We start from the raw sequence: 26785 nt of genomic DNA, 5'->3' as shown, positions 1-26785 counted from the left end.
TTATCATTATCACCAGTCTGTGTATTTAAGCCCTCTGTTTCTACCCATTCACTGTCGTGTCATTGATGATGTCGTTCAGTTCAGTTCAGTCAGTCAGCCATTCGTTCATTCAGTCGTCCAGCCAGCCAGCCAGCCAGCCAGCCGTTTTCTGCCTCTGTTCTGTTCATCCACTCCTTATAATAAACCTTCACCAGTCTTCACCTACCTGCGAGTCCTGCGTTTGGGTTCCTTCCTCCTCGCCTCCACACAACGCCTGACAGAATGACACGACCCGTGCCACGAAGACACGTTAGGAACCCAGCGGACTCGGACCTCTATGAGCGGCAGGAGGTAGCGCTCTCCTTGTGGGCGGAAAAACTCAAGGAGAGACAGCGGCTCTTCGCGGAGCGAGAGCACGTCTTCGAGGGCACTCACTTGGCTCTGGGCGGGCCTCGGAGACGCCGCGTTCCCCCACCTGCTGCCTCACCTGCACCGGAGCATCTGCCGCGGAGAGTGGACGTTTCACGCCGCGCTTCGGCCGCTCCCTCTCTCGCCACTCCGCTCCACGCTCACACACCACCCGCCTCGTTCACCGGACCTTCAACCTCGCCACGGCACAGCGGCTCCGTCTTCCACCTCGGCTCAACAGAGGCTCCCGTGCCAGAGGCTCGGACGTGTACCCCGCCCGCTTCCTCCTCCCGGAGAAATCGGCGCACACGGCGCCATAAAACGGACTACCTTCAGCCACTCCCGATGGTGAGCTCCAGTGACTGTTTTTCGCACTCACCATCTGAGTATTCACTCAAATCGCACAATAACCCCATCTCTGATTCGTAGGATGTTTCCCTCCTGGAGGATTCTGTGGACTGGGAAGATTTGTTCTGCTCTGCTCTCCCAAAGACTGTAAATAGTGGTGGCAGGAAAACCAGAACATTCCCCAATAAACCTGCTAACATCACACACCCAGTCATTATCTCCACTCCCGTCAGTCAGTCTACCCCCACACCAGTGCCAGCTCCCAGGAGGAGGGCAGCTGCGACCCAGTCTACCGCCACACCCGCTTCGGTTTCTCGAGTGGGGGTGACTGGTGTCCAGCCACCTCCCGTGCCTGTCCCAGCGCCTAGGCTGAGGACGGCCAGGATCCAGCCTGACCCCCCTAGAGACTCAGCTGGGGCTCTCCAGCCAGTGCCCTCACGCTCTGGAGGCACGGAAGAGCTAATCAGTCCACCACTTCATCCACCATCTGATCCAGCCTTTCACGCACTAGCTCTATCCCTGGTTAGATTAGCTGCCGTGTCCCCGGCTCAGGCACCGGCCTTACTAGCTCAGGCTGTAGCTTTATCTCCCTCATTAGCTCAGTCTGTAGCCCAGCCATTAGCCACACCAACCTCAGCTCTGTCATCAGTTCCCTCACCTGCTGTTCAGCTTCCACTCCTGTCAGTTCCCTCACCTGCTCTCCAGTCCGCTCCTGTCCAGTCTCCCGTAGCTCAGTCTCCTGTCCAGTCTCCCGTAGCTCAGTCTCCTCCTGTCCAGTCAGTCCAGTCGCCTCCTGTCCAGTCAGTCCAGTCGCCTCCTGTCCAGTCAGTCCAGTCGCCTCCTGTCCAGTCAGTAGTCCAGTCGCCCGTCCACCAACCTGTTCAGTACCCAGAGCCTGCTGTGAGCTACCCTGCTGCTCAGCCAGGGGTTTCCGCACCCGCTGGCCCGGCCGCTCCTCAGCCAGGGGTTTCCGCACCCGCTGGCCCGGCCGCTCCTCAGCCAGGGGTTTCCGCACCCGCTGGCCCGGCCGCTCCTCAGCCAGGGGTTTCCGCACCCGCTGGCCCTGTCCTGTGTGTGCCAGGGGCTCCAGTGCCCACTGGTTCTGAGACCGTTTTCGCTGGAGGGCCCGAGGAGCCCGTCCGGCAACCTTCCTCGTCAGCTGGGGGTTCAGGAGAACCGCACCAGCCTCATGCCTCGTCAGCTGGAGGGCCCGAGGAGCCCGTCCGGCAACCTTCTTCGTCAGCTGGGGGTTCAGGAGAACCGCACCAGCCTCATGCCTCGTCAGCTGGAGGGCCCGAGGAGCCCGTCCAGCCACCACCTGCGGCTGCCTCGCTGTCACCTGGCTCTGCCTCTGCTTCGCCTGGTCCGGCCTCAGACTCTGCCTCTGCTTCGCCTGGTCCGGCCTCAGACTCGGCCTCTGCTTCGCCTGGTCCGGCCTCAGACTCGGCCTCTGCTTCGCCTGGTCCGGCCTCAGACTCGGCCTCTGCTTCGCCTGGTCCTACAGCTGCTCCTCAGTCTCCGCCGGCTCCCGTGCCGCCTCCTGCAGCTGCTCCTCGGCCGCCTTCTCCTCGTCGCTGGCGTGGTCGACCACCGGACCGCCTTCGCCTGAGTGGCCGCCGTTGCCTTCTGCACGGCCGGACCCCCGACCGCCTTCGCCTGAGTGGCCGCCGTTGCCGTCCGCACGGCCGGCCCCCCGAACTGTGTCCACGTCGCCGCCGTTGCCGTCCGCACGGTCGGCCTCCCGAACTGTGTCCACGTCGCCGCCGTTGCCGTCCGCACGGTCGGCCCCCTGAACTGTCTCTGTGTGGACTCCGTCCCTCCGTCCTGGGCCCCCTCCGCCCGCCCTGTTCTGGTTTTTTTTTTTCTTTTGGCCGTCGGGTGCCGGCCTTTGTCGGGGGGGGGGGACTGTCAGGGTTCCTGGGTCGGTGACCCAGTATTTTCAGTTCTTGTTCACTGTTTATCTACTGCCTGTTCCACTTCCTGTTTTATTGTGTTAGCCTTGGTCTGTGTGCGTTATGTTCAGTCCTCTTCCCATTAGTTCATTATGTTCAGCTGTGTACTCACCGGTCTCTCATTATCATTATCACCAGTCTGTGTATTTAAGCCCTCTGTTTCTACCCATTCACTGTCGTGTCATTGATGATGTCGTTCAGTTCAGTTCAGTCAGTCAGCCATTCATTCATTCAGTCGTCCAGCCAGCCAGCCAGCCAGCCGTTTTCTACCTCTGTTCTGTTCATCCACTCCTTATAATAAACCTTCACCAGTCTTCACCTACCTGCGAGTCCTGCGTTTGGGTTCCTTCCTCCTCGCCTCCACACAACGCCTGACAATTCTTAGCTAATCAAGAAACAGAAACAATTAAATGTAAGAAACTGAGGGGTTTGTTTCACTATTATTTCATTAAATAACAGTAACTTTATTCATAGATTTTCACAGCTTACCATATTAATTTCCTTCAATTGTGTGCAAGTGATGTGTTGTATGAGAGAGTGGGGGAGGTAGGGCTGGAACATGTAAGACTGGAAGGTAGAAAACTGCTCCCTGAAGTAGAGAACAAGCAAACAACTGGCTCTTTAGGCACCCCCATTCAGTAGTTAGGAAAATGTAAGCTTGGAACCCTCAATGACAATGTTCTGTGGTGATGGACTGAGCAGTGAAGGAAAGTCCCCCCAAAAAAGTTTTTTTTATTTAACTTTTTAAGACCTCCCATATGGAAAAGAAATAGTAAAAACATATATGATTTACTCATGAAAGTGGCCACTTTCTCATTTCTTTCATATATTTTTTTAGTAAGTATACAAAACATACAAGTTTCATTATATAATTTTTCAAGGGATCTTATATGTGTTTTCACTCTTGTATGCTTTTCATACAAGTTTCATAAAAGACAGATAAAAACTTTATAAGATTTATATATATCTTTTCCATATGGGCTACCATAGAACCAAGTCCACCAGAGCTTACTTTATATTTTTACATGCTGTAGTGCCATTTTTGGGAGCATTTCAAGTTGCTATACATCAATACAACCATTATAGCCCAAATTTTAATAATATGTCTGCATTAAGTGCATAGCAATTACATAAATTGCAAAAAAGTGCAATAAACTACAAAAAAATTGAAAATCGTTTTTGTTTTTTTAACATATATTTCTAGTTAGAGAAATTTAAGAGGCTTATCTCTCAAAACTGTAAATACAAAAAAGTTGCACAAAATAGTTTCCCACCACCGGAAATTTATTTTGAGTGTCTTCATAGTTTTATTTTTGAAATACACCAATTTTTATATACTGCAGGAAAAACGAAAATAAATATTATAATGCAAATTTGCAAAAAAGCATCATATGCATCAAAATAAACTACAGTATTTCCAGCAGTGCAATATGAGTCCTAAGCATCCCAGAAACGACACAGAAAGTCATAAAGTCAAAGATAACTTTTAAAAACACCAGTATAGGCTCATGAGGCCCTGATGGTAAAAAACTACATTTCTGCGAAAATGACGTCACTTCCGGTTTCGGGCAGGTAATGGCGGACATGCGAAAGTTTGCTCTGACATCTATTCCAACGTAGGAAGTGTTATGAACAGCTGATCGGATCGGCAAAGCCTGTTTCTGGAATATTATGTTTTTGTTCCTGCAAGCGCTTTATATGCAGTTTTTGCAAAGCTTTTTGTGGAAGGAAACCGTGACCTAGGACAAGCTGATGGCATAAGATGTAAGTACTAGTGATGGGCAGATGAAGCTTCATGAAGCACTGAAGCTTTTCATCCAATTGGGTCACCCCAGCGCAAAGCTTCTTGAAGCTTCATTTGCTCTAGTAGGACACCTACTGGACGTAAAAATATTAGTTGGCATGAATTTGAAGAGTGTGACCTTTTGCACACAGCCTGTAAATGTCAACAACAAAAGGAGTGTGTAAAACATCTATATTGTAGTGATGGCAGTATACTGTGTATATTTATACTGGCAGTATGGAAAATGATCATTTGGAAATGCTTAAAATGGAAATGATCATTTACTGTGAGGTGAGGTGTGGTTGGGTTGTGGACAGTGGTTGTGCTTTTGTAATGTTGAGGTATTGACAGCTACACACTGAGGCTTTGAGCCTCAGTCCTGCCTGTTCACATTTTATTCTGTAAAAAACTAAATTTTCACTGCTTTTATGGCCTTTTTAGTGGGAAGAACATTTAAAACATTTAATGATTTAACAAATCTTTTAAATCCTTTGTCCTCCACAATGCTAAATGGCTGGGAGTCCTCAATCACCATGCTAACCAGGTCTTCATCTATTTGAGATTGTTCTCCTGAGGAAAGACAATAAAGACAAAGCACAAATATAAATATCACACACGTAACTTATAACAGTTGTATAATATTGTTATATCATTTAGTAACATTACGGCATGCTATATTATCATGGCATTTGATGGCTCACCTGGTCTTGCTCCACAATCGGTGTTCCCCTTATTCTCATGCAAAGCTCTGTAGTGCCTAAGCATGGATGAGGTGTTGTTATATCCCAGCTCCCTGGCACATAGCAAACACTTCACCTTGTACAAAAGTAAAGCCGCTTAACATAAATTGTATTGCACCATCAGTATTATGAAAATACATCTTCTGTAGAAATTTGCATACCTTGTTGGGAGGAATAAGATCAAAATGTTCCCACACAGGGGAGGACATCCTCCTCTTCTTAGCTGGCTCCATTCTCTCCTGACTTTCTCTCCTCACTGTCATAAACCTCCAAACTCTCTCCAAACTGTCTCGTCTGTCTTCACGTGGTACAGCCGGGCAGCGAGGCTTTGGACGTCATCATTTTCAGCTCCTCCCATAAATGAAGCAAACCTCGATACGCGCATCGCGGAAATGCCCCCTCAATTACTCGACACAAGCTTTGAAGCCTCGATACAGGACGTCACATCACTAGTAAGTACAACTCCTCCGGTTTCATATGCAAAAAAAATTATTGCGCTGGCTTATGTGGTTGCAGTGCTACCGCGATTTAAAAATAGTTACGCAAAACAGAGCGTGCCCGCTCCGACCGGTTTTAAAGGGTTAACACCAAAACTAAGTTGGTTAAATTGGATAGAAAAATCTCAATCTTGGGCCGATAAAAGAGGTCAAAATCATAGAACTCTACTCAAAAGCTAGCAAAAAACAGTACTACTAACACAAACAAACTGGCCTACCTAATCGAGACAAAGGGGAAACTTAAAAAATGGCTGATCAGCCCACAAGCATGCATAAAAGAGTTAAAACACCCCCCCCCCTCCAATGATCCGGAGTTGTGGTATGTCCTGTTGCGAAATCAGTTTTACTCCGGTTCTTTTCATTCCTCGAGCGTCCAGAGATGGCACCGGACTCAGTAGTCATTTTCACAAAATCTTTATTCATCTTCATTTACTCATCTTTATTCATCTTCATTTAAGCATGCACTTCTAGAAGGGAAGACGCCTCGTCTTCCCTTCTAGAAGTGTCCCTCTCCAAATCTTCACCCCTTTGTTAGTTACAGCCAGCTTTATAGAGGCTGTCCCCATCATAAAACCCCCACGGTATGCTGGAAACTCTGTGTCTGTGTCTATGTGAATGCTCGTGAGTGAGTGTGTGCGCATACCTGTATGTATGTGTGTGCACATGAGTGAGTGTGCGTGTGGATGTGTGTGCGTGACCGTTAAAACACTGTGGGTGTAGGTGACTCCCTAGAGGTCATAAAACCCCTCTCACTTCCAGACCACAGTTACAAATCTTGAGACCCCCACCCTAAAACTTCCTCTGGGGAATTTCCACTCAGTGGGGGAGGTCTACAATCTATTCCTACAATCAGCCTTTATTATAGTGAGGGCAGTGTCAGTGTCTCTACAACAGTTCTACATTATATTTTAACACATTTCTAAACTCTAAATCAGCTAAATATTCTACAGTCCCAACTTGCAGATCCCCATATAGGCTTGCTCGGAGTTAATTACAACTGACACACACAGAAAGGGGACAAGACAAAGTGGTCTGGGTCTGGGACAAGCTGCACCCATAAAAGGTTGCTCCCTTACCTGGACACCCGACCCAACTTTCACAAGTCTTAAAAACATGCGAATGATTGTGCAGATCGCTCCCCATGTCATAAAATACTGTTATTTGTCTATCAATAGTCAATGCATGCACTTGTTTAAAAAGAGCTGTCTTTATCCTCAGTATAACACGGAAGCTCAAAAATTGAAATGACTCCATATTAACAGATGAGGAAAACTATTATCATTTATGAATCCTAACTTCCCCATCATGTTTCCACAGTGGACAACAATTTTCTTTGAAATATCAGCACTTTTATTGAGCGCTACTCAAAATATGACACCATAAAGACTGTTGTGACTTTGTGCGCAGTTAACAGTATGAGGGTAAGTTTCTGTTCGCAGTTCCTTATTGAGATCAACCACAAGGAAGCTATAAATATCACAACTTTCTGAGACAGTGCTAAGACACAAGAAGGAGATCCACTCTGCTGTGAAAGCAATCAGCGGAGGAACCTAAACAGTGATTTTACTTAAAACCTTAAACAAACTGGAAATTCTTAAAATAAAACAACACAAATATTATTTATTCAAAGTAGCAGTTCACAACTTTACCTGTGATCATAAACAAAAACGTCTCATCTTTTATTTGCCCATAATAAAGGCACACAAGCGGCCACAAGCATGAACAGATAAATAGCAGCTGATATGCAGCAATTACCTCCAATAAACATGTAAGAGAGGCAAATGCTCTTGATTGACGTACCTTTGACAAGCAGCACAGCATGACCGTTAATAAGGAAGTAACAGGTGTTACAAAGGTCTCTGTAGTTGTACAAGGCCAGAAAGGAGAAGCAGTTATTTACTTAGTCACTTGCCAATATGAAAAGGGACCAGAGGTTACGAGAGGAGGATGTAGCTAAGAATTAAAAGTCAACAACTTTGAATTAAAGTTATCATAGTGCAGGTCAGAGAAATTCTTTGCCAAGCTTAAGTGTGGTTTTTGTCAACATACCAGCAGAGGTGCTGAAAATAGCAGCTACAAGGTTATCCTGGGAAAACAAAGGAATTGAACAAGTTCAAAGTATGTGTGCCAGTTAGGAGTCCTGAAGACGATGAAGCTTTTATCTCTTATCTCAGACCACTTGTTGCTCTGTGTCTTCCTGAGTCTACTCTGGGTAAGTTTTTTTTTACCTTTCACTTTGATGGTGATCAGATAGCGAAGCTCAGTGTAGGTTACCCTCGACAAAAGGAAGCAGTGCAGTCAAAACCACAGTGAAGCCTAAATGCATGACATGCTTCATTATGTATTTGAAACACTATAGTTATGTTTTGTGAAATACTGGTTTGTACAGAAATACAGGAACAACAAAATCTTGTTAAACGGCATGAAAATTCTGGACTTTTCCAGATTTTGAAACATGAATTTATTCCTTCTTTGCGACACCGATCTGTTTCCTCTGAGAACAAAAAGAGCATGAAGGAAGAAATAATGTTAAAACTAAATTCAACAATATCTTAAACACTTACATGATACAGTCTTAATGATTTAATCAGATATTTTATAGAACACTGATTAAGTAACTGCAGCTGTAATATACAATATAATAATAAATACGATTTGTGTTTTCAGTGAAAGCAAACACTTAATACATTTTTTGCCTGCTCTGTGATTTTTATGTTTTAGATGTTGCTGTTGTTCATGATATAATGTAAAACTAAAAGCAGCAAACATCGCTCTGTGAGATTGCCAAGCCTCAGGTTAACTGGGTATTCAATGGCAATTTGTTTTCACAAATTTTAGATTCTTCAGTTTTCACTCTTTTTCTGCTTTTAGGGTACAACTGACTCCACTACAACAGCAAAAACAGAAACAACCACAAGACTAACAACCAATCTGCTGACAACTACAACACGAAAATCCACTTCTCTGGCTCAAAAAAAAGAAAGTTCCACTCCAGATAATGTTGACAAAGTGAATGTGACACAAAATGAGAACAGTATAACTCTGACGTGGAACAAGGTTAACAACATCCCAACATACATCCTGCAATATGGTGATATAACAGAAGGTATTAATAAAGCTGAAGGAGGACCCATAGTACATGTGGTCACTTCTCTGAATGCTGGGACAAACTACACATTCACTCTCGTCACCACGTCTGATGGACTCAGCAGCAGTGGATACAGATTCAGTGCTGTGACAGGTTAGTGAGCACTGAACAAAACATTCAGTCTAATTAAAACATACACAAAATGCAAGATTTTGATGGGAACATTGTTACAGTTTCTTCTTTGTTTGTGTTTTTTTTATTCTAGCTCCTCGTAACGCTGAAGAATTCAAGAAAAATGGACAAGATGAGACCAGCATAACTCTGGAGTGGAAAACAGTCCCCAACATCGACATTTATATTCTTGTGTTTAATGAAAGAGAGATCAACATTAGTAATTCTGAAAAAGAATACAGAGTGTCAGATTTGACCAGTGGAACCAGATACACTTTCACTCTCTTCACTGTGTTTGGAAATGTCAGAAGCAGTGGAGTAAACTGCATCGCAGTCACTGGTAAGATATATTTTCTCTAACATAGATAGATAAACCAGGATGGACCGGCTCATTAGTACTTGAAACTTTAGCTGATGGAGAGTTGTTGGTTTTTTTGTGTGTTTTTAAATCAAAGCCACTTTCCTGTGTTATCTTTAGCTCTACAAAGTGTTAATAATGTGACTGTGGTGCATCAAAATGAGATGAGTATACCACTGGAGTGGAACAAGGTTAAAAACATCCCAGAATACATCCTACAGAATAATAACATAAACATTTGTTAAATTTTCCAATTTGAATATGTCAAATACTAACCCGACCTATAATCCTAGACTTCTTACTGCTAACCTGGTGGAGGTTAACAGATTAAAAACATCTAAAACAGTCATAGTCCTTTAAAATGTTCCACAGTTGATGCTCCTCTACAACATGAACAAGGGCAGAGCTCTATAATGATGTTTAAGGTTTCTCAGAAATAGAAGAGTGTAGCTCACCTAATATTTTGGAAAATGACAGATAAAAATACTGAAACTGAAGCCTCGCTCCATGTTTCTGTTTCTGACAGAAAATGTTGTTACAGTTTCTTGTTTGTACGTTTTTCTATTCTAGCTCCTCGTAATGCTGACGACTTTAAGAAAAATGGACAAGATGAGACCAGCATAACTCTGGAGTGGAAAACAGTCCCCAACATCGACAATTATATTCTTGCGTTTAATGAAAGAGAGATCAACATTAGTAATTCTGAAAAAGAATACAGAGTGTCAGATTTGACCAGTGGAACCAGATACACTTTCACTCTCTTCACTGTGTTTGGAAATGTCAGAAGCAGTGGAGTAATCTGCATCGCAGTCACTGGTAAGATATATTTTCTCTAACATAGCTAGATAAACCAGGATGGACCGGCTCATTAGTACTTGAAACTTTAGCTGATGGAGAGTTGTTGTTTATTTGTGTGTTTTTTTTTTAATCAAAGCCACTTTCCTCTGTTATCTTTAACACCACAAAGTGTTAATAATGTGACTGCAGTGCCTCAAAATGAGATGAGTATAACACTGGAGTGGAACAAGGTTAAAGCATCCTACAGTACCATAACATAAACATTTGTTAAATTTTCCAATTTGAATATGTTAAATACTAACCCGACCTATAATCCTAGACTGCTTACTGCTAACCTGTTGGAGGTTAACAGATTAAAAACATCTAAAACAGTTGTTAAACACAGTTGTTTAAAATGTTCCACAGTTGATGCTCCTCTACAATATGAACCAGGACAAAGCTTTATGATGATGTTTAAGGTTTCTCAGAAATAGAAGCATGTGGCTCACCTAATATTTTGGAAAATGACTGATAAAAATACTGAAACTGAATGGCTCGTTCCATCTTTCTGTTTCTGCCAGAAAATGTTGTTACAGTTTCTTCTTTTTGCGTTTTTCTATTCTAGCTCCTCGTAATGCTGACGACTTTAAGAAAAATGGACAAGATGAGACCAGCATAACTCTGGGGTGGAAAACAGTCCCCAACATCGACATTTATATTCTTGCGTTTAATGAAAGAGAGATCAATATTAGTAATTCTGAAAAAGAATACAGAGTGTCAGACTTGACCAGTGGAACCAGATACACTTTCACTCTCTTCACTGTGTTTGGAAATGTCAGAAGCAGTGGAGTAAACTGCATCGCAGTCACTGGTAAGATATATTTTCTCTAACATAGATAGATAAGCCAGGATGGACCGGCTCATTAGTACTTGAAACTTTAGCTGATGGAGAGTTGTTGTTTTTTTTGTGTGTGTGTTTTTAATCAAAGCCACTTTCCTCTGTTATCTTTAGCTCCACAAAGTGTTAATAATGTGACTGTGGTGCATCAAAATGAGATGAGTATACCACTGGAGTGGAACAAGGTTAAAAACATCCCAGAATACATCCTACAGAATAATAACATAAACATTTGTCAAATTTTCCAATTTGAATATGTCAAATACTAACCCGACCTATAATCCTAGACTGCTTACTGCTAACCTGGTGGAGGTTAACAGATTAAAAACATCTAAAACAGTCATAGTCCTTTAAAATGTTCCACAGTTGATGCTCCTCTACAACATGAACAAGGGCAGAGCTCTATAATGATGTTTAAGGTTTCTCAGAAATACAAGAGTGTAGCTCACCTAATATTTTTCAAAAGGACAGATAAAAATACTGAAACTGAAGCCTCGCTCCATGTTTCTGTTTCTGACAGAAAATGTTGTTACAGTTTCTTGTTTGTACGTTTTTCTATTCTAGCTCCTCGTAATGCTGACGACTTTAAGAAAAATGGACAAGATGAGACCAGCATAACTCTGGGGTGGAAAACAGTCCCCAACATCGACAATTACATTCTTGCGTTTAATGGGAGAGAGATCAACATTAGTAATTCTGAAAAAGAATACAGAGTGTCAGATTTGACCAGTGGAACCAGATACAATTTCACTCTCTTCACTGTGTTTGGAAATGTCAGAAGCAGTGGAGTAAACTGCATCGCAGTCACTGATGGTGGTAAGACATATTTTCTGTATTATAGATAAATAAGCCCAGATGGACGCCTCATTTGTACTTGAAACTTTAGCTGATGGAGAGATTTTTTTTGTCAAAGCCACTTTCCTCTGTTATCTTTACCACCACAAAGTGTTAATAATGTGACTGTGGTGCATCAAAATGAAACTAGCATAACACTGCAGTGGGAAAAGGTTAAAAACATCCCAGAATACATCCTACAGTATAATAACAGCACTGACATGAAGAAGAATATCAGTGCTTCTCAAGAGGGACCCATTATATATGAGGTGTCTCCTCTGACTGCTATGACAAAGTACAACTTCACTCTCATCACTGTGTTTGAGGGAGCCAGCAGCACTGGATACTCTTTTACTGCTGTGACAGGTGGGTGATCATGAAGACTTGTTTGTTACTGGATGTTTTACTTATGGAAATCCTCTCACAAACTCCTGTATTTGGTTTTTTTAACCATAGATGGGTAATGTTTAATATTTTTGACTGTGATAATGCAATGAATGAACTGAATGAAAATTCTGTCTCTGTAGAAAATATCTATTTATGTGGGGATGCTATATAATTTGACAGCTGCAATAGGCTACAGCCCCCCGCGACCCTGAAAAGGATAGGTGGAAGAGAATGGATGGATGTTATATGATTTGGAAATAAACGTTTGCAATGCTTTTTCAATTTTTTTTGGACCATGCTTATATAATAGATCCTCATAACATAAACATTGTAACACTGAATATGTCAAATACCACCTCTACCTATAATGCTAGAATGCTTACAGTTAACCTCGTGAAGGTTATCAGATTAAAAACATCTAAAACAGTCATAATCCTTGAGAGGGACTTGGTGAGGTATTTTTTGTCTGATATACATTTACAACATTAGACAGGAGACATTAAAACTTGAAATCGAATTTTTATACTTACTAAAACTTAGGAAACCAAAATGGTTACTTAAGGATGTCATTTGTGAATCAGAATTTGTAAAATTGTCTTTATTTCATCTTTAGCTCCTTATAATTCACAGCAACTGCATTTGAATCAGACTAAATGAGACCAGAGCTTCATTTATTTATTAACATATGTGTGTTGCTTTGTCACTATGAGTGCCTTGAAAGGAATTAACAAAAAGTAACATCTTTTTATGCTTCTGAAATCATTCTTTGTCCTCTTTCAGCTCCAAAAAATGTCCAGAATGTGACTGTGACACAAAATGAGAGCAGTATAACTCTGATGTGGGAGAAGGTTAATGACATACTAACATACATCCTAGAATATGACAGCGGTAGTATTGTTATTGGCAAGAATGACATGGACGGATGCACGACATCAGGTGCATCAGTTACATGTGTGGTCTCTTCTCTGACTTCTGGGACAAACTACAGTTTTACCCTCTTTACTGTGTTTGAGAACGTCAGCAGCTCTGGATACAACTTTAGTGCACCGACAGGTATGTAATTAGTGTTTTTTTAACTGTTTGTTTTCCTTGTGATACAATATATTTAAATGGACAATATAAGTCCAAGTCAAATTTCTATATTTTCCTTCTGGCCTGCAGTGCCATTTATCCATCCAGGCTCCACTATCTCAGAGCAGAAGGAAGTGTGTATCTAACCCTTATGATAGGCTTGTGCTTGTAATAGAGCAACAAACATGAATGGTGTCCTCTTAGCAAGCAGCATGCTTAATTATAATATTTTATATAATAACTATATAATTATCATATTATTAGTATATATTGTTATTTTTTTTTTATTGAATTTTGACTGATCTGATCACCTGATTGGAAACACATTGATGCTGAGCCATTTAGCTCACACACCTACTCAGACTTAAGTATGTAAAAGCTTGTGATAACTGAACTAGCTCTATACTCCTGTATGTTCCACAGTAACATGTAGCTATTTCACTCTAAAAGAAAAAGCTGAACAAATTCCACTTCTGAGTTTTGTTTTTGTTTTTTCAGTTCCACCAGTGGTGCCTTGGGTCAGTGTGACTGAACGATTTGCTAACAGCATAACTCTAGAGTGGGAGGACATGAATAAAGCCTGGCAATACGAGCTTCAAATCAATGGTAGTGTGTCAGATGGTGTGTCAGACAGGTCCTCAGATACTATCAGAAAAGTAGTGACATCTCTTCAGCCTGGAACACAGTATGATTTCAGCTTAACCACAGTGTTTGCTGGACTTAGGAGCACTCCTTGTACGAATTTAACAGTGACAGGTAAAAAAAAACAACTTTTATAACTTTTTCAGTATCAGAATGAAATTTTGTCCCATGAGAAAAATTACAAAGAGCCTGCAGTTTGAAGCACTTCAGGTGGTCTTCTTTTCAATGAGTTGTATAAACAACCATAAAAAAAAAATAAAAAAAAGAATCAGGTTCTTGCGTATAACTATTTTCTCATCCATTTCAGCCATCGACTGTGCCAGTGCAGACTGGAAAGTTACCAACTCATCAATCAAAGCAAAGATTGAAGGCTTGTTTTCGAACGCAACCGCCCATAATGGATCTAACGTTCATGTCAGTGATGGACGTGAAATTGTGTCGTTTACTGGACTTTACCCTGGTGCCACCTATAATATCTCTCTTGTCTATGAAAAGTCTTCCAGAGTTTTCCTGCAGTGTGAACACAAATTAACAATTCGTGAGTACAAATCTGACTTAAAACAACAAATGTTTGCGTTTACAACAGAAACCATTTGAAGCACTAGCTTATTTTTAATCTATAAAGTAGTTTTTGAGATCTTAAAGCATTCAGTCATATTGGTTACAGAAAGATTATCTGTGAATTGATTTAATTTAGTTTTTAATTTTTAGTTTTTTCCCTTGCATTCAATTTTTTTAGTCTTGAAAAAGGTTATTGCAACAAAACACCTTTTATTCACCATCTACATGCCGCAGGTTAACACAGTTATATTCATTGATTCAGTATTAATATATGAGCTTCATCCAGGTATCATTTTATTATTAACTGACCAATTCGTTCTGATAAATTAGCTCAAGAAATTAAAAAGCTTTAAGCAGAAAATTAGTATTTCTTTCAATATCTAATGTGTCAATGTTGAGGTCTTTATTTCTAGTTTTTATATGAAAATCCCCAAAATTATAAAATGTTTAAAATAAGAGGACTGCTTTGAATTCAACATAAGGCAAATAATCTTTCTAGTTGAAAACTAATTTTAAAATTACAGGCAGTTTTTATACACTCTGTTTTATAGTATAAAAAGTTTAATTATACTTACTGTAAGTCATATATTTTCTGCTTTAGTTGTGATTGTAAAACCTTTTTCTTGTTTTACTCAGTTCCTCCTAATCTAAATGCTCACTGTGAGTACTGGGCAGCTGGATACTCTGTTCTTATTAAATGGACAGTTCCAGAGGGCGAGTGGACCAATGCGGAGGTGAATGTGGCTGGAAAGACTCACACAGTAGCTAGTCCTGAAACTGAGATCATAATCGATGGATTCCAACCTGCCAATAAATATAAGGTGTCTGTAACTTCACTGTCTGGGGTGAGGAGTTCTGAACCGCATGTGTTTTACTGCCAAACTGATCCAAGGGGTGAGTAAAAGTAACTATATTACCATGTTACTGCTTGTAATCATAACAGTATACAGTATTTTCAACTTTGACTTGATTACAATTTGTTTCATTTCACTCAAGTGTAAAATAAAGCTCTAAACTTTTCAACTTTGTTGCATTTTAACTATGCTTTTGCTCCCTTTAGGAGTTATTGCAGGGTCCGTATTTGGTGTGCTTCTTTTTGGTCTCCTGGTCGCTCTGGTTGTCTTAATTTTCCTCAAAAGACCAGATATTATTAGGTGGGTCTCAATTCACTGACAAGAATAAAGTAAATTAAATCAAGACATTTATCAAATTTAATGTTTTGATCCTGCAGCAGAAAGAAGTCTTCATTCATTGGTGGATCCAAAGTACCAAACACACAGAGCAAGTAAGTGTTTTTTTACAATGACAATTACCCACAATGAAGAAAAAACATTAATTAAGGCAAAATTAATGAATACGTTTGAGAGACGATCATTAATGGCAAGTACTATTGTATAATCTGTATTATTTCATTAGGTCAAAACAAAGCTAAGATTAATTCGACTTTTTTTATGTTTTATTTATTTATGTATTTATTTATTTATTTTTAGATCTATTCCTGCTGCAAAGTTTCCGGACCACTTCCATCAGCTGAGTTTGGACGAGAACAGAGGCTTCAGCGAGGAATATGAGGTGCATAAAAAGATCAAGATTTTTTTTCCTCTTCTGCTTCTGTGTGTTCCTGTTTTTGTGTCTTTACTGTTTTATTTCTTACCATTTTATTCATTTTACGATGGCCAGTATCTCAGTTTCATGCTTTGTTATCTGCTGCGTTCATGCAGTGCCTCGCTCCTGTTGGAACAGACCAGACACGAAAGACTGCTATTCTACCTGAAAACAAAGCGAAGAATCGTTTCAATAACGTCTTGCCATGTGAGTCTCTCCTCTGACTGTTGAACCGTGCTGTTGTGAGCTCAGTCTAGCAGTCTATGTCAGGTCTACTGGAGGTGCACTGGAGTTAAATCACCTGTTTTCTCATATTAGACGACTGGTGTCGTGTGAAGCTAACTACATCAGATCCTGATGGAATTTCAGACTATATCAATGCCAATTACATGCCAGTAGGTGTTACATTAAGATAAAGTTCAGTGAAGATCTCTTTATAACTACACCATACAGAGAGCATATAAACAAGCACCTTTGTGCGATTTCATGAGCTTTCTTTTTTCATTTCTATAACGAGCAGAAGATATACAAGCTAAATTAGTCTACATATTAACTTTGTCCACTGCTTTTCAGGGCTACAGCAGTAACAGAGAGTACATTGCCACTCAGGGCCCTCTGCCCTCTACTGTTAATGATTTCTGGAGAATGATTTGGGAACAAAGAGTTAAGAGGATCCTTATGGTAACCAACTGCATTGAAGGAGGGCGGGTAAGTCTTCAGGAAAATCTTTAAATGTTTTATTGATAGTCTTTCAAGGAAGTTGTTGTCAGGAGGAAACATGTTACTTCACAAAGAACAGATCAAGATCTATGATTAAAATACATTTTGTACGTGTATTTTGTTGCTTTTTATTCATTTTTCTAGACCAAGTGTGAACAATACTGGCCTGCAGACAGCAAGTCATGCCTTTATGGAGAGCTGTTGGTCACCATGAGATCTGAGCAACAGGAGACCAACTGGACGCTGAGAGAATTCAACCTAAAAGACGTATAAAAACTTACTTATATCTTCTGAGTGTGTGTGTAGATGGTAATAAGTAAGGCTAGAAAACATGAATAGAAAACATTGAAGGCTTTAGCTGTTAATGTTGCTTTTAAAAGAATAATGGTTGATTGATACCTAAAATATTATGCTGTATATCAAGACATAGGCCTAAAGTAACTGTATATGAATGTTCCTCACAGAGAAAAACCTCAGAAGAACGGACAGTTAAACATTTCCACTTTACTGCCTGGCCTGATCATGGAGTCCCAGAGTGCACAGAGGTCCTGATCCAGTTCAGAGGACTGGTGAGACAGCACATAGAGAGAGAAGGGGGCAAAGCACCAACTGTGGTTCACTCCAGGTATGAAATAAGTGTTTCCTTTTACATGGGTGCAGGGTTGCTTTTATACAATATCCACCCAGCTAAAGTCACACACTCTAATACTGGACCGCCTTTACTTTAGATGATCTTGTCAACAAACTTAGGTAAACTCACATCACTTACAACCCAAATTCCAACAATAAATATCAGCTCATTTTAAATTTGATGGCAGCAACACAAGTCAATAAAGTTGGGACATCGCCCCTCTTCTTTTAAGAGCCTATAAACATCTAAGAGAACTGAGTAGCTAAACTATAAAAGTGAATGGTCCTTGTTGAGTCTGCGCTTCAGCAGGCCCGCTAGTTCAGACTTATCACCCATGAAGAATGCAAGGCAGAACAGCTCAACCGGTTTTCACATGCTATAGCAAACGACTCCAAAGAACCAGCACCCACAGTTTCACAAACACCCATTGTAAAACCACCCTGTGGTGCGTCATAAAACTAAGGCACTGTGTGTGTGTGCATGTGTGTGTGTGCATATACAAGCCTGTGTATATGTGTGTGTGTGTGTGTGTGTGTGTGTGTGTGTGTGTGTGTGTGTGTGTGTGTGTGTGTGTGTGTGTGTGTGGTTTACCATATACAGGTGAGGACATAAATGGCAGGAAGTAAAACATACTCACTAAATAAGGACAGAGAATTTTCACATAGGATGTCTCTACAGTTAAACACTACAGCTAATTACCTCCCTCACCATTCAACAGGCTGGGGATGGGAACAGAAACAGAAGAACGTCTTTGATCATACAATTTAAGGCAAGGCGTACAAATTTAAGTAACACAATGACAACATTTAACAATTTCAACCTAACAGTCCTAAGTTCCAAGAGATCCTCAAAATGGCCTATTAAAAGTAATAAAAGTAAAGTAAAAGAAGGTAAAAGGGCCACTTGCAGGACCTCTGGGATATTTATCTGAAAGTGTTGCTCTAAAACATATTTATAGTTTTCAACCTTGATGGTGCCTGTCCTATTGAATTATCACTAATGACCCCACAGACACACACATACACACGTGCAAACACACACACACACACACACACACACACACACGGCTGCTGTTTTTTGAACTGAGTGGTGAAAGCAAGTCAAATAGTTTTGTATTTTGTTTTGTTTTTTATGATTTGGTTTCACCAAACTGAGCTCAAATTAAATTTAACTGAGCTCAAATCACAATCATTCAAGAATATTTTGCAACCATATTTACTCTCAAAAGATGATGGCTCATTACTTTCTCTCCAGATTTTAATATTAATTTTTATATTTTAATATATTATAATTTTTTTTTAATGCTTTAGAAATGTCTTAACCCATTTTAGGAGTTTCAGCAATTATATTTCTTTCCTTGATGGAGGCCAGTAATTTGACCTTTCTGAAATGGACTAACATATTTTTCATTACTACAGGATATGTCTTCCTAAATAACTGCTTAATAAATAAGATGCTACTTCAGGGTTAGGGTTAAATAAGCTATTGGTTGCCAAAATTATTAAACATTATTACTGATTACTGCAGTAAGTATGAATGGGAAAGCTATAGACTATTTGCTTGGTTAAATCCAGGTGTTTTGGGCTTTTTGTTTTGCCAGGCACGCTTTCTTTAGTCTCATTCACATTAGATTAAGAAGAAGTGACATAAAAGCTGGAGACCATAAATTTGGTCAGCATAAAGAATTTACTAATATTAAATCATAATTTATTAAAGGTCATTTTTTGTATAAGTGCTGAGCTTAAAGATCTTCAGTTAGGAGCAACTAGTTAATCCTTATATTTACTTCTGTCCTTCTGTGGCCTTCAATCCTGTAAGATTATGAAATCTCACTGAAACAAATTGGGATCATTCTCATAAATATAAATACCACCAACGACACAATTGTGCTCCAGTGACTTTGTAGAATACAACATGCTGTGTTACAGTCAGACCTCTTCTGGGATCTGCAGAGGAGGCATTCAACTAACCACAACATTATAAATTACTACGTACTCACATATAAACTCTACTATATGTGAGACTTTATAGAGACACAGCATGGACAGTGTCTGACTGATACTGTAAAAATATAATGTGATGTTTCGAGGCAGCGTATTAGGAGCAGGTGAAGGGTTGGTATCACATTCCCAAACACTCCTGTCTGTGATTAAAAGTGTAAGTGTGTCTTTTGTGACTAACAGTGTCGTTCAGGTTTTGTGTTTTCTAATCCATTTTTCTTTCTGTCTTGATGTCTTGTTTTCAGCTCACTTTAGTTTCATTTTGCATTTACTAGTTTCACTTTGGTTTTTACTCTTTTGAAATGTTCCGTTTTATTTAAGCTTTCATTAGTTTGTGTGGGTTTTTTTTTAATAATTATAACATTTAGGGTATTTGTCAGGGGTATATTTTTAAAAGCATTGAGCAGATATTACATTACAAATTGCAAACACATGCACTAAAGCCTTACTGAGCAGGCTGTGATGACAAATTTGACCAAAGGGACAAAGACTATAATTAAAGACATTTCCTCTATAATTTTATTGAAGCTTGTTGTTGTTGTGTACAGTATTGTTTTCCACATTGTTTTCACATCTAGTTATAGGTTCTAGTTTAGTTTTGTTAACTATAATAACTTTGGCACAGACACAGTGATGAGAGCTTTCTATGTGACCTTAAAAACCTTTTGCTATCTTATTATGACGCTCTTAGTACTGGAGTCGGGAGAACTGGCACTATCATTTCCCTGGATGTGCTGCTTCAGCAGCTGGAGAAAGAACAAGCAGTCGGCATCAATGCCTTCGTACACAAGATGAGACTGAGCCGACCATACATGGTGCAGACGGAGGTAACTGTGTTAAACTGCTTCTGATTGAGCCACCACTTCCTTAATTAGCTAATCATGTATTTCTTTATAGTCACAGCTGGTGAAACAACACACAGACAGCATTTTAGTCATCATAAGATATGCAGTTGTTTTTTTTTGTTTTGTTTGTTTGTTTGTTTTAAATTGAGGTCCTTATTGTCCATCCTTTCATCTTAAAATATGAGTTTGAAAGATTTTTTTCTATTGTTCAATTTCTGTTTTCAAACTTTGTACACATTAACCAGCAGATGACTCCTTAAAATATTTTTAAAAAATCTTTAATGCCCAGTTTGTTCATTGTACATGTTACAGGAAAATAGGGCGATTTGATTCCGATTCACATGGTCCCGAATTGATTCGATCCACGGTTCGATTCGATTTGAATCTGGGAAATTTTGCCTCAGTCAGAAATATTATAATTCTGATCACGTATCAGTACATATTTTTATATCTATAAAAAGAAAGTTGACACTTGCGAGAATTTATCAAAAGTGTAAGCATCACAGCAGATGCCTTTGTGTTAAAGTAACTGAGGAAAAAACACAGAAAAACATGAAGGCGACTTTCCTTGCCTGGGATTTTATAGCTTTCTTTCAACATTGCAGCACAGTTTCAAAAATAAAGCATTCCAATTTTTTAATAAACAAAAAGGTCCAACAAGCTTTGTTTTATGAAAAAAATTTTTTTTTAGCTCTCTTACTTAAAAAGATGTAGACATAGACACAAAGACAAATACTGTCCAGAATGTCAAAAACAGGACTATAATAACATTTCAATCAAGTGTTTTGCTGTAGAGGTGGGCTTGGATAACGTAAAATCAATTCATTAAAACCCTGAATCGATTTTTAATACTAATTATATTTTTCCCGAAATGCCAGAATCTCAGGTTAAACCTCACAAAATTTCAACAATCACCAAACAGCTAAAACAGTAAATGAAAGCAGGTACACGGATTCTGCACAAAGACACAAACACAAAGCGCGGACCCGCCGACGGATCAGAAGCAGTGAGATCTCTCACCCGACGGCACGGGCAGGGTCGGGGCTGAAAGCCGACAGCTCACTGATTCCCCTCCGTCGGCGGATCCGCGCTTTGTATTTACGCCCTTTTTGCGCTAGATTCAGAAGCTGCAGGTTTTTATCTCTCTCCAAACAATATTGACTGAACCAGCAGCAAATGAAGATCCAAACTACGCTTCACATTTCGCTTCACGTAAACATCGTCATGAATTAGTTTTGCTGTTTTGCTCCCACCACGATAAAATCACACTTCATGCAGAGCTCGCTGTCTCTCTCCAAGAACAGTTTCCCATCTAAAAATCTTTTTTCTGCATTATTCGCTTGCTTATTATGCACAAGTCTACCGTTGTTTACAGCGCTGTCGGCCGCTGCTTTTTTTCCCTTTTACTTGCTTCCGAAAAGAAAGACTCATTTCTGCTGTTCAATAGGCTACTGAACAAATTTAAACTTTTTAAAATTATCCAAAATTGCAAAACGCTTAGCTGTGTCTCTAATAAAATCTCTGCTTCACTTCAGCAGCATCAGGTAATGTTCAGATGTTGATTAATGACTTAATGTTTCGTTTTTGATCTACTGCAGAATATTTTAAGGTTAGGGTTAGGGGTTAGGGCAGAACTACTGCCTGTAAAGATCATAATATATTATGATCTTTACAGGCAGTAGTTCTGCATTTCAAATAACCAAAAACTTCTGGTATTTCCTTTTCAGTCCCAGTACATTTTCCTGCACCAGTGCATTATGGACAGTCTGCAACCAAAAGACACGAACGAAGAGAACATTTATGAGGATATATGTGAGAACATATACGAGACGCCAGACAGCATATACGTCAATGCCACTGCACTCCAAGAGCTCCGTCAGCACAATGTAAATGCCTAGTATTAACCCTGCACCTAATCTTTTAATCACCTGATGAAAAACTATTTGTCTATGAGCAATATTTTGGTTTTAAACTTAATAATGCAAACTATTACATCTTAACTATTGCATTGCAAACTTCAGATCTTATTTTGTTTACATCTCTTCTAAATGTGTGATATTATAATTGTTGTTTTTGTGTGAGAAAATAGCCCTCTGATGACTTGGGAATGTTAAAAATGTCATGGTTCTGGGTCCTTTTAACCCATCATGTTGAGTTTCTTCTATTCTAGTGATATTTTGTATTATGGTTTATGTTCAGGTTCATTTATAGTCTTAGTTATTCTGTTTTGAATTTCTTTATACTCCCTGTTTAGTTCTTGGGTTGTTAGGTTTCCCCTTGTGTCTTTGCCTCTCTCTCTCTGTGTCTGTGTTTATGTGTTTGTATGAGCCGTTGCGTCTTGTCTCCCTCCTTCTTTTCCATTCTATGTTTCCTGAGCCCATCATGTCTCCTCTCTCTCCCTCATGTTCCCTTGCTCCCTTTCGTCTGCCTTTCCTCCACTCCTCTGTCAAACTCATGTGTCAGTCATTCATTCATTTCCTGTTCTATTGTGAAGGTCTTGTGTTCCATGTTCAGTGTGTTTAGTTTTGGTTCCCTGGTGTCGTCATGTCTAATTTGTCTCAACTTTGTTCCGCATGTATTTTCTGTTTCCTCGTCGTTGTACTGTGTATTTAAGCCTCTGTTTCCCTCAGTCCATTTGCGTTCTCACGTAATTTGTGAATGTTGTATATGGGCTGATGTAGAGGGTGATTATTAGAGGGGTAATTAAAAGCATTAAAAGCACAATTACCACAGTGACTCTAAAACATGACTGCACTGCAGGAGTATCTGTAGTGTATCGTGAGATGTTAATTGCAGTTTAGTATATACATTGCAACTGAGAAAAAATGAGTCTGTAGCCGGACTGTGACATACACTGACCATGCACTTCACAGGTACACCACTTCAGCTGCTTGTTAATGCAAATATCTAATCAGCCAATCACATGGCAGAAACTCGGTGCATTTAGGGATGTGGATAGTTTTTTAGTGTCTGTCTGAGCAGAAAAATGCAATTGTTAATTATCTGCTTAGATCACACAGGTACCTGAAGGCAAAATATAACAAGCAGACACATTTTTCTTTAAGGAGTCACAATAGAAGTCATCAGGAATTGATATCTGATGTATTATTCTTATAATTTGGATCCTTAAATGAAATAGACTGAAGGTTTAATGTAACTACCCGAGAAGATGGAGTGATGAAGAGATTGTGATTGTGATGTATTATAGAATGAAATTTAAAATAGCTTATCAAGAATATGCTCATGACTGCACATCTAAATTTAAAATTTTCTGTTTATATTTTCACGGACATTGTATGTTTTAATATACCTTTGTGTGAAATTAAATATATATGCTCAAAATGATTTAGCTTGTGAAAAAAGCACCCGTGATTTGTTAAAACTGTCACTTATGATGCACTTACGCACTTATGATATTATTTATTGTTCACAAATAAATAATATATATAATATTTACTTTTGAATGATGTCAAAAACAAAATCATTTTTCTGCTTAATGAATGTTTATTATATTCTATATGTAATTAGAATTGCATTTAAATTTAGTTCTTAAATTTACATAATCATACCATTTATATTTAGACAACAGCATCAGAATGCACAGAACAGACATATTTATATATAATTAGTTCACAGAAACATACCAAAATATTACAAAATAATCAGGTTATATGAATTAGTTTCTTCATTTTGATCTGAGCATCATTAGTACATTAAATAAATATAAATGGGTGCTAATGAAGATTGTTAGCATCTGTTGGTCATTTGTAATAACAAACTAATTCAACCTCCAACAACAACAAACCATAACAACAGGAACATGGAGATAACGAGGACAACAAAAGACAGCAATAAGGAAACTCAGTAATCTGGTGAAATCTTGTCAAAAGTGCTGCAGGAGATGATGTTTCACTAACAATCTCCTGAAAGAATGACCCAAATCTTCAGGTTTTGGTAAAGATGTCAACATCTGCATGGCTCAGTTTACGTCCAGTGATTGTTACGACAGCAACTTGTAACCATGAAGACTCTGCTCTTATGTCCCTGTGGATGTAAAACAGGATTCATAATCAGTGAGATTCAAACACAGTCTGAAAGCTATATATATATTTTTTTTTTCCATTCATATTCAGACTCACTTAAGAGTCTTGTTAGAGACCAGGACAGGTGTAGCTGCTGTCAGGATCCAGCCCGCTGGAGATGAACTGCACAAATCCTGGCCTATTAGAGCGAATGCGGGACTTGATCCAGGACTGGTAACGGGACACTCTGGAGTAGACTCCTGGCAGATTGGGCCGAGCACAACCAAAACCAAAACTTACAATTCCAGACTGGACCCAAACAGAGCCCTGTTTACTCACCATTGGACCTCCTGAGTCTCCCTGTAGAGATAAAGAGGACACATCTGAGAATCTTTGAAACACCTGATTATGTAACCAAATGAGATGAGGAAGCCTACCTGGCATGAGTCTTTGCCTCCTGCCAGAACACCAGCACATATCATGTTGTCTGTGACTGTGCCCACTCCATTCAGGCAGTTACACTGTCTGTTTCCCACAACTGGTACCTCCACTTCTTGCAGCGTTTGAGGGAAGGGTAAGGCCACTGATGGGATGCAAGACGAGGAGCCGTTTACACACAAACCAATGAACCACAGAACACATGAACACTGAAACACCAACAACAGCCTCACCTCCCTCCTTGACTGCACCCCAGCCAGTCACCCAGCTATCAGTGCCATTGTTGAACACACTGCCACTCGCTGCCAGGCACACAGGTCTGATGTAGTCAGTGAATCTGACTGGTGAGGAGAGTCTGAGCAGAGCGATGTCATTGTTGTTGGTCATACTGTCATAGTTTGGGTGCAAAACGATTTTGGCAACATTTCTGGACACCTTATTTGGATTTGCACCCTGCAGGCTCTGAAGACCAAGAGAAACCTTCAACCCAGAGGGACTTGAACTAAAGTTAAAAAAAAAAGAAAAAGAAAATATAGAAGTTTTGACAAAAAAATGTACTGTAAACATTTGTCATTATGCTGCATTTGAGCTGGAAGAGTAAGAAAGCTTGGGTCAGTTTTTCAACATTTATGTTCATGAAATGTTTCAGGAATTACATAATTTTTAGAATTCCCAATCTGGTATTTGCCTTTTAGACAAATGTTAGTCAAAGTCCTGTTCTAGCTGGATCAGTTTAGGTATAAAGATTAAACAGATGTTTGTGTTACTCACCCAGAGAAGCAGTGAGCAGCAGACATCACCCACTCTTTGTTGATGAGGGAACCGCCACAAAAATGTTTACCAAATATCTGCACGCTGACCTGCCACGGCCAGTATCCAGGTGGAGCATCTTCACCTCCCACTATCTTGCCGTTGAGTGGAGCAGTGCCACATACTGAAACAAAGATCGGCAGGATCAAACTTCAGAAGCAACATAAATCATTGTAGGAACACGGAAAACATTTTTTTCTGTTTTTATCTGGATCCCTGTTATTTTTTTTATTTTAAAATACATAATTAATATTAAAAAATAATAAATTTTAATTAAGGATTTGGTTTTTTAATCAGATAAACTGTTGTTTTACCTACCATCAGGCTGAGCATTTGATTCTGGAAAGAAACACAACAGGATCAGTGTTGTTCATGAGAGGAGACAATTTTGAGATTCTATTTTAAAAGGTTTTAAGTTAAAATATATATTTGCATTTATATTTTAATTCAAAACATTTATGTTGCATGCACATGTTGGCATAAGCCTGACTTACCTGCTGCCAGGAGGCTCACCAAAGCAAATAAATGAGTCCACTGCCTCAACGCCATTGTGTAAATTCAGTTCTTGTGTGTCCCTCTTTTTGTACTTGTCACCCAGCTAGCAGTGAGTGGCAAATATATAAGCAGAGTGTCACCTGCCACTATGTTTGCCCTGCCCATGTGCACACCCCACAGCCAGAAAACTGAAGCATTTCCTTCTACCTTTAATTTCTGGGACAAAGATTTAAAGACCACAGTGCAATTTAAAAAAAATATATAATTTTTTTTATATGTCATATTTGTAATAAACATGAATATTGGCAGTAGTTTTCGTTACAGACTTCTGCCCTTTTTACAGTTCTGTATTTCTTTCCACATTAATGTTCTTCTCAAAGTCATCGAAAAACCTCCCTGTGGATTGTGAACCAAATAAGGAGATTAAATATGTAAAATATCCAAAGACTGAGTCAGCGTCATCTGCCGAGATTGTGGTGAAATTCTGTACAAGTCAGTCAGTTTACTATATCGACATAAAATGATATTTCAGTGACAAAATATTTACTGGTTTTGTCATGTGTTTTAATGACTATCCAGTATCATGTTGTCATGATGTGACAACTATTTACATCACATTCAGAAAACATTATGACTAATTCCCTTTACACCCTAACACTAAAATTGTTGCTGTTAATTTTTTGCCTCGTCATGAATCATTCCATACTTCATGGTTACAAAACAGA

The 26785-nt window shown here is 39.7% G+C and overlaps 2 protein-coding genes across 2 annotated transcripts; one reads left to right on the top strand and one right to left on the bottom strand.

Annotated features, from left to right (window-relative positions):
• The first annotated feature begins 7333 nt into the window (after positions 1 to 7333).
• LOC120723202 (receptor-type tyrosine-protein phosphatase H-like) lies at positions 7334 to 26108 on the top strand. The gene is made up of 21 exons (XM_040014549.1): positions 7334 to 7919; positions 8579 to 8948; positions 9061 to 9306; positions 9895 to 10140; positions 10727 to 10972; positions 11564 to 11815; positions 13001 to 13273; positions 13790 to 14047; positions 14241 to 14471; positions 15131 to 15388; positions 15555 to 15648; positions 15726 to 15779; positions 15985 to 16066; positions 16216 to 16306; positions 16418 to 16494; positions 16673 to 16807; positions 16964 to 17086; positions 17284 to 17444; positions 20142 to 20277; positions 22023 to 22181; positions 25531 to 26108. Exons 1-21 carry the CDS (start codon positions 7857 to 7859, stop codon positions 25567 to 25569), a joined length of 3594 nt encoding a protein of 1197 aa, XP_039870483.1. The 5' UTR covers positions 7334 to 7856; the 3' UTR covers positions 25570 to 26108.
• On the bottom strand, positions 23767 to 26148 carry LOC120723221 (serine protease 27). Its single transcript, XM_040014568.1, has 7 exons — positions 26060 to 26148; positions 25884 to 25904; positions 25527 to 25689; positions 24989 to 25257; positions 24755 to 24900; positions 24435 to 24677; positions 23767 to 24339 (listed from the first exon to the last, which is right to left on the bottom strand). Exons 1-6 carry the CDS (start codon positions 26112 to 26114, stop codon positions 24447 to 24449), a joined length of 885 nt encoding a protein of 294 aa, XP_039870502.1. The 5' UTR covers positions 26115 to 26148; the 3' UTR covers positions 23767 to 24339; positions 24435 to 24446.
• Positions 26149 to 26785: the final 637 nt, after the last annotated feature.

The sequence above is a fragment of the Simochromis diagramma genome, unplaced genomic scaffold, assembly GCF_900408965.1.
Source record: "Simochromis diagramma unplaced genomic scaffold, fSimDia1.1 OVJJ01000186.1, whole genome shotgun sequence".
NCBI classification, from domain to species: domain Eukaryota; kingdom Metazoa; phylum Chordata; class Actinopteri; order Cichliformes; family Cichlidae; genus Simochromis; species Simochromis diagramma.
This window is presented reverse-complemented; position numbering and strand designations above follow the sequence as displayed.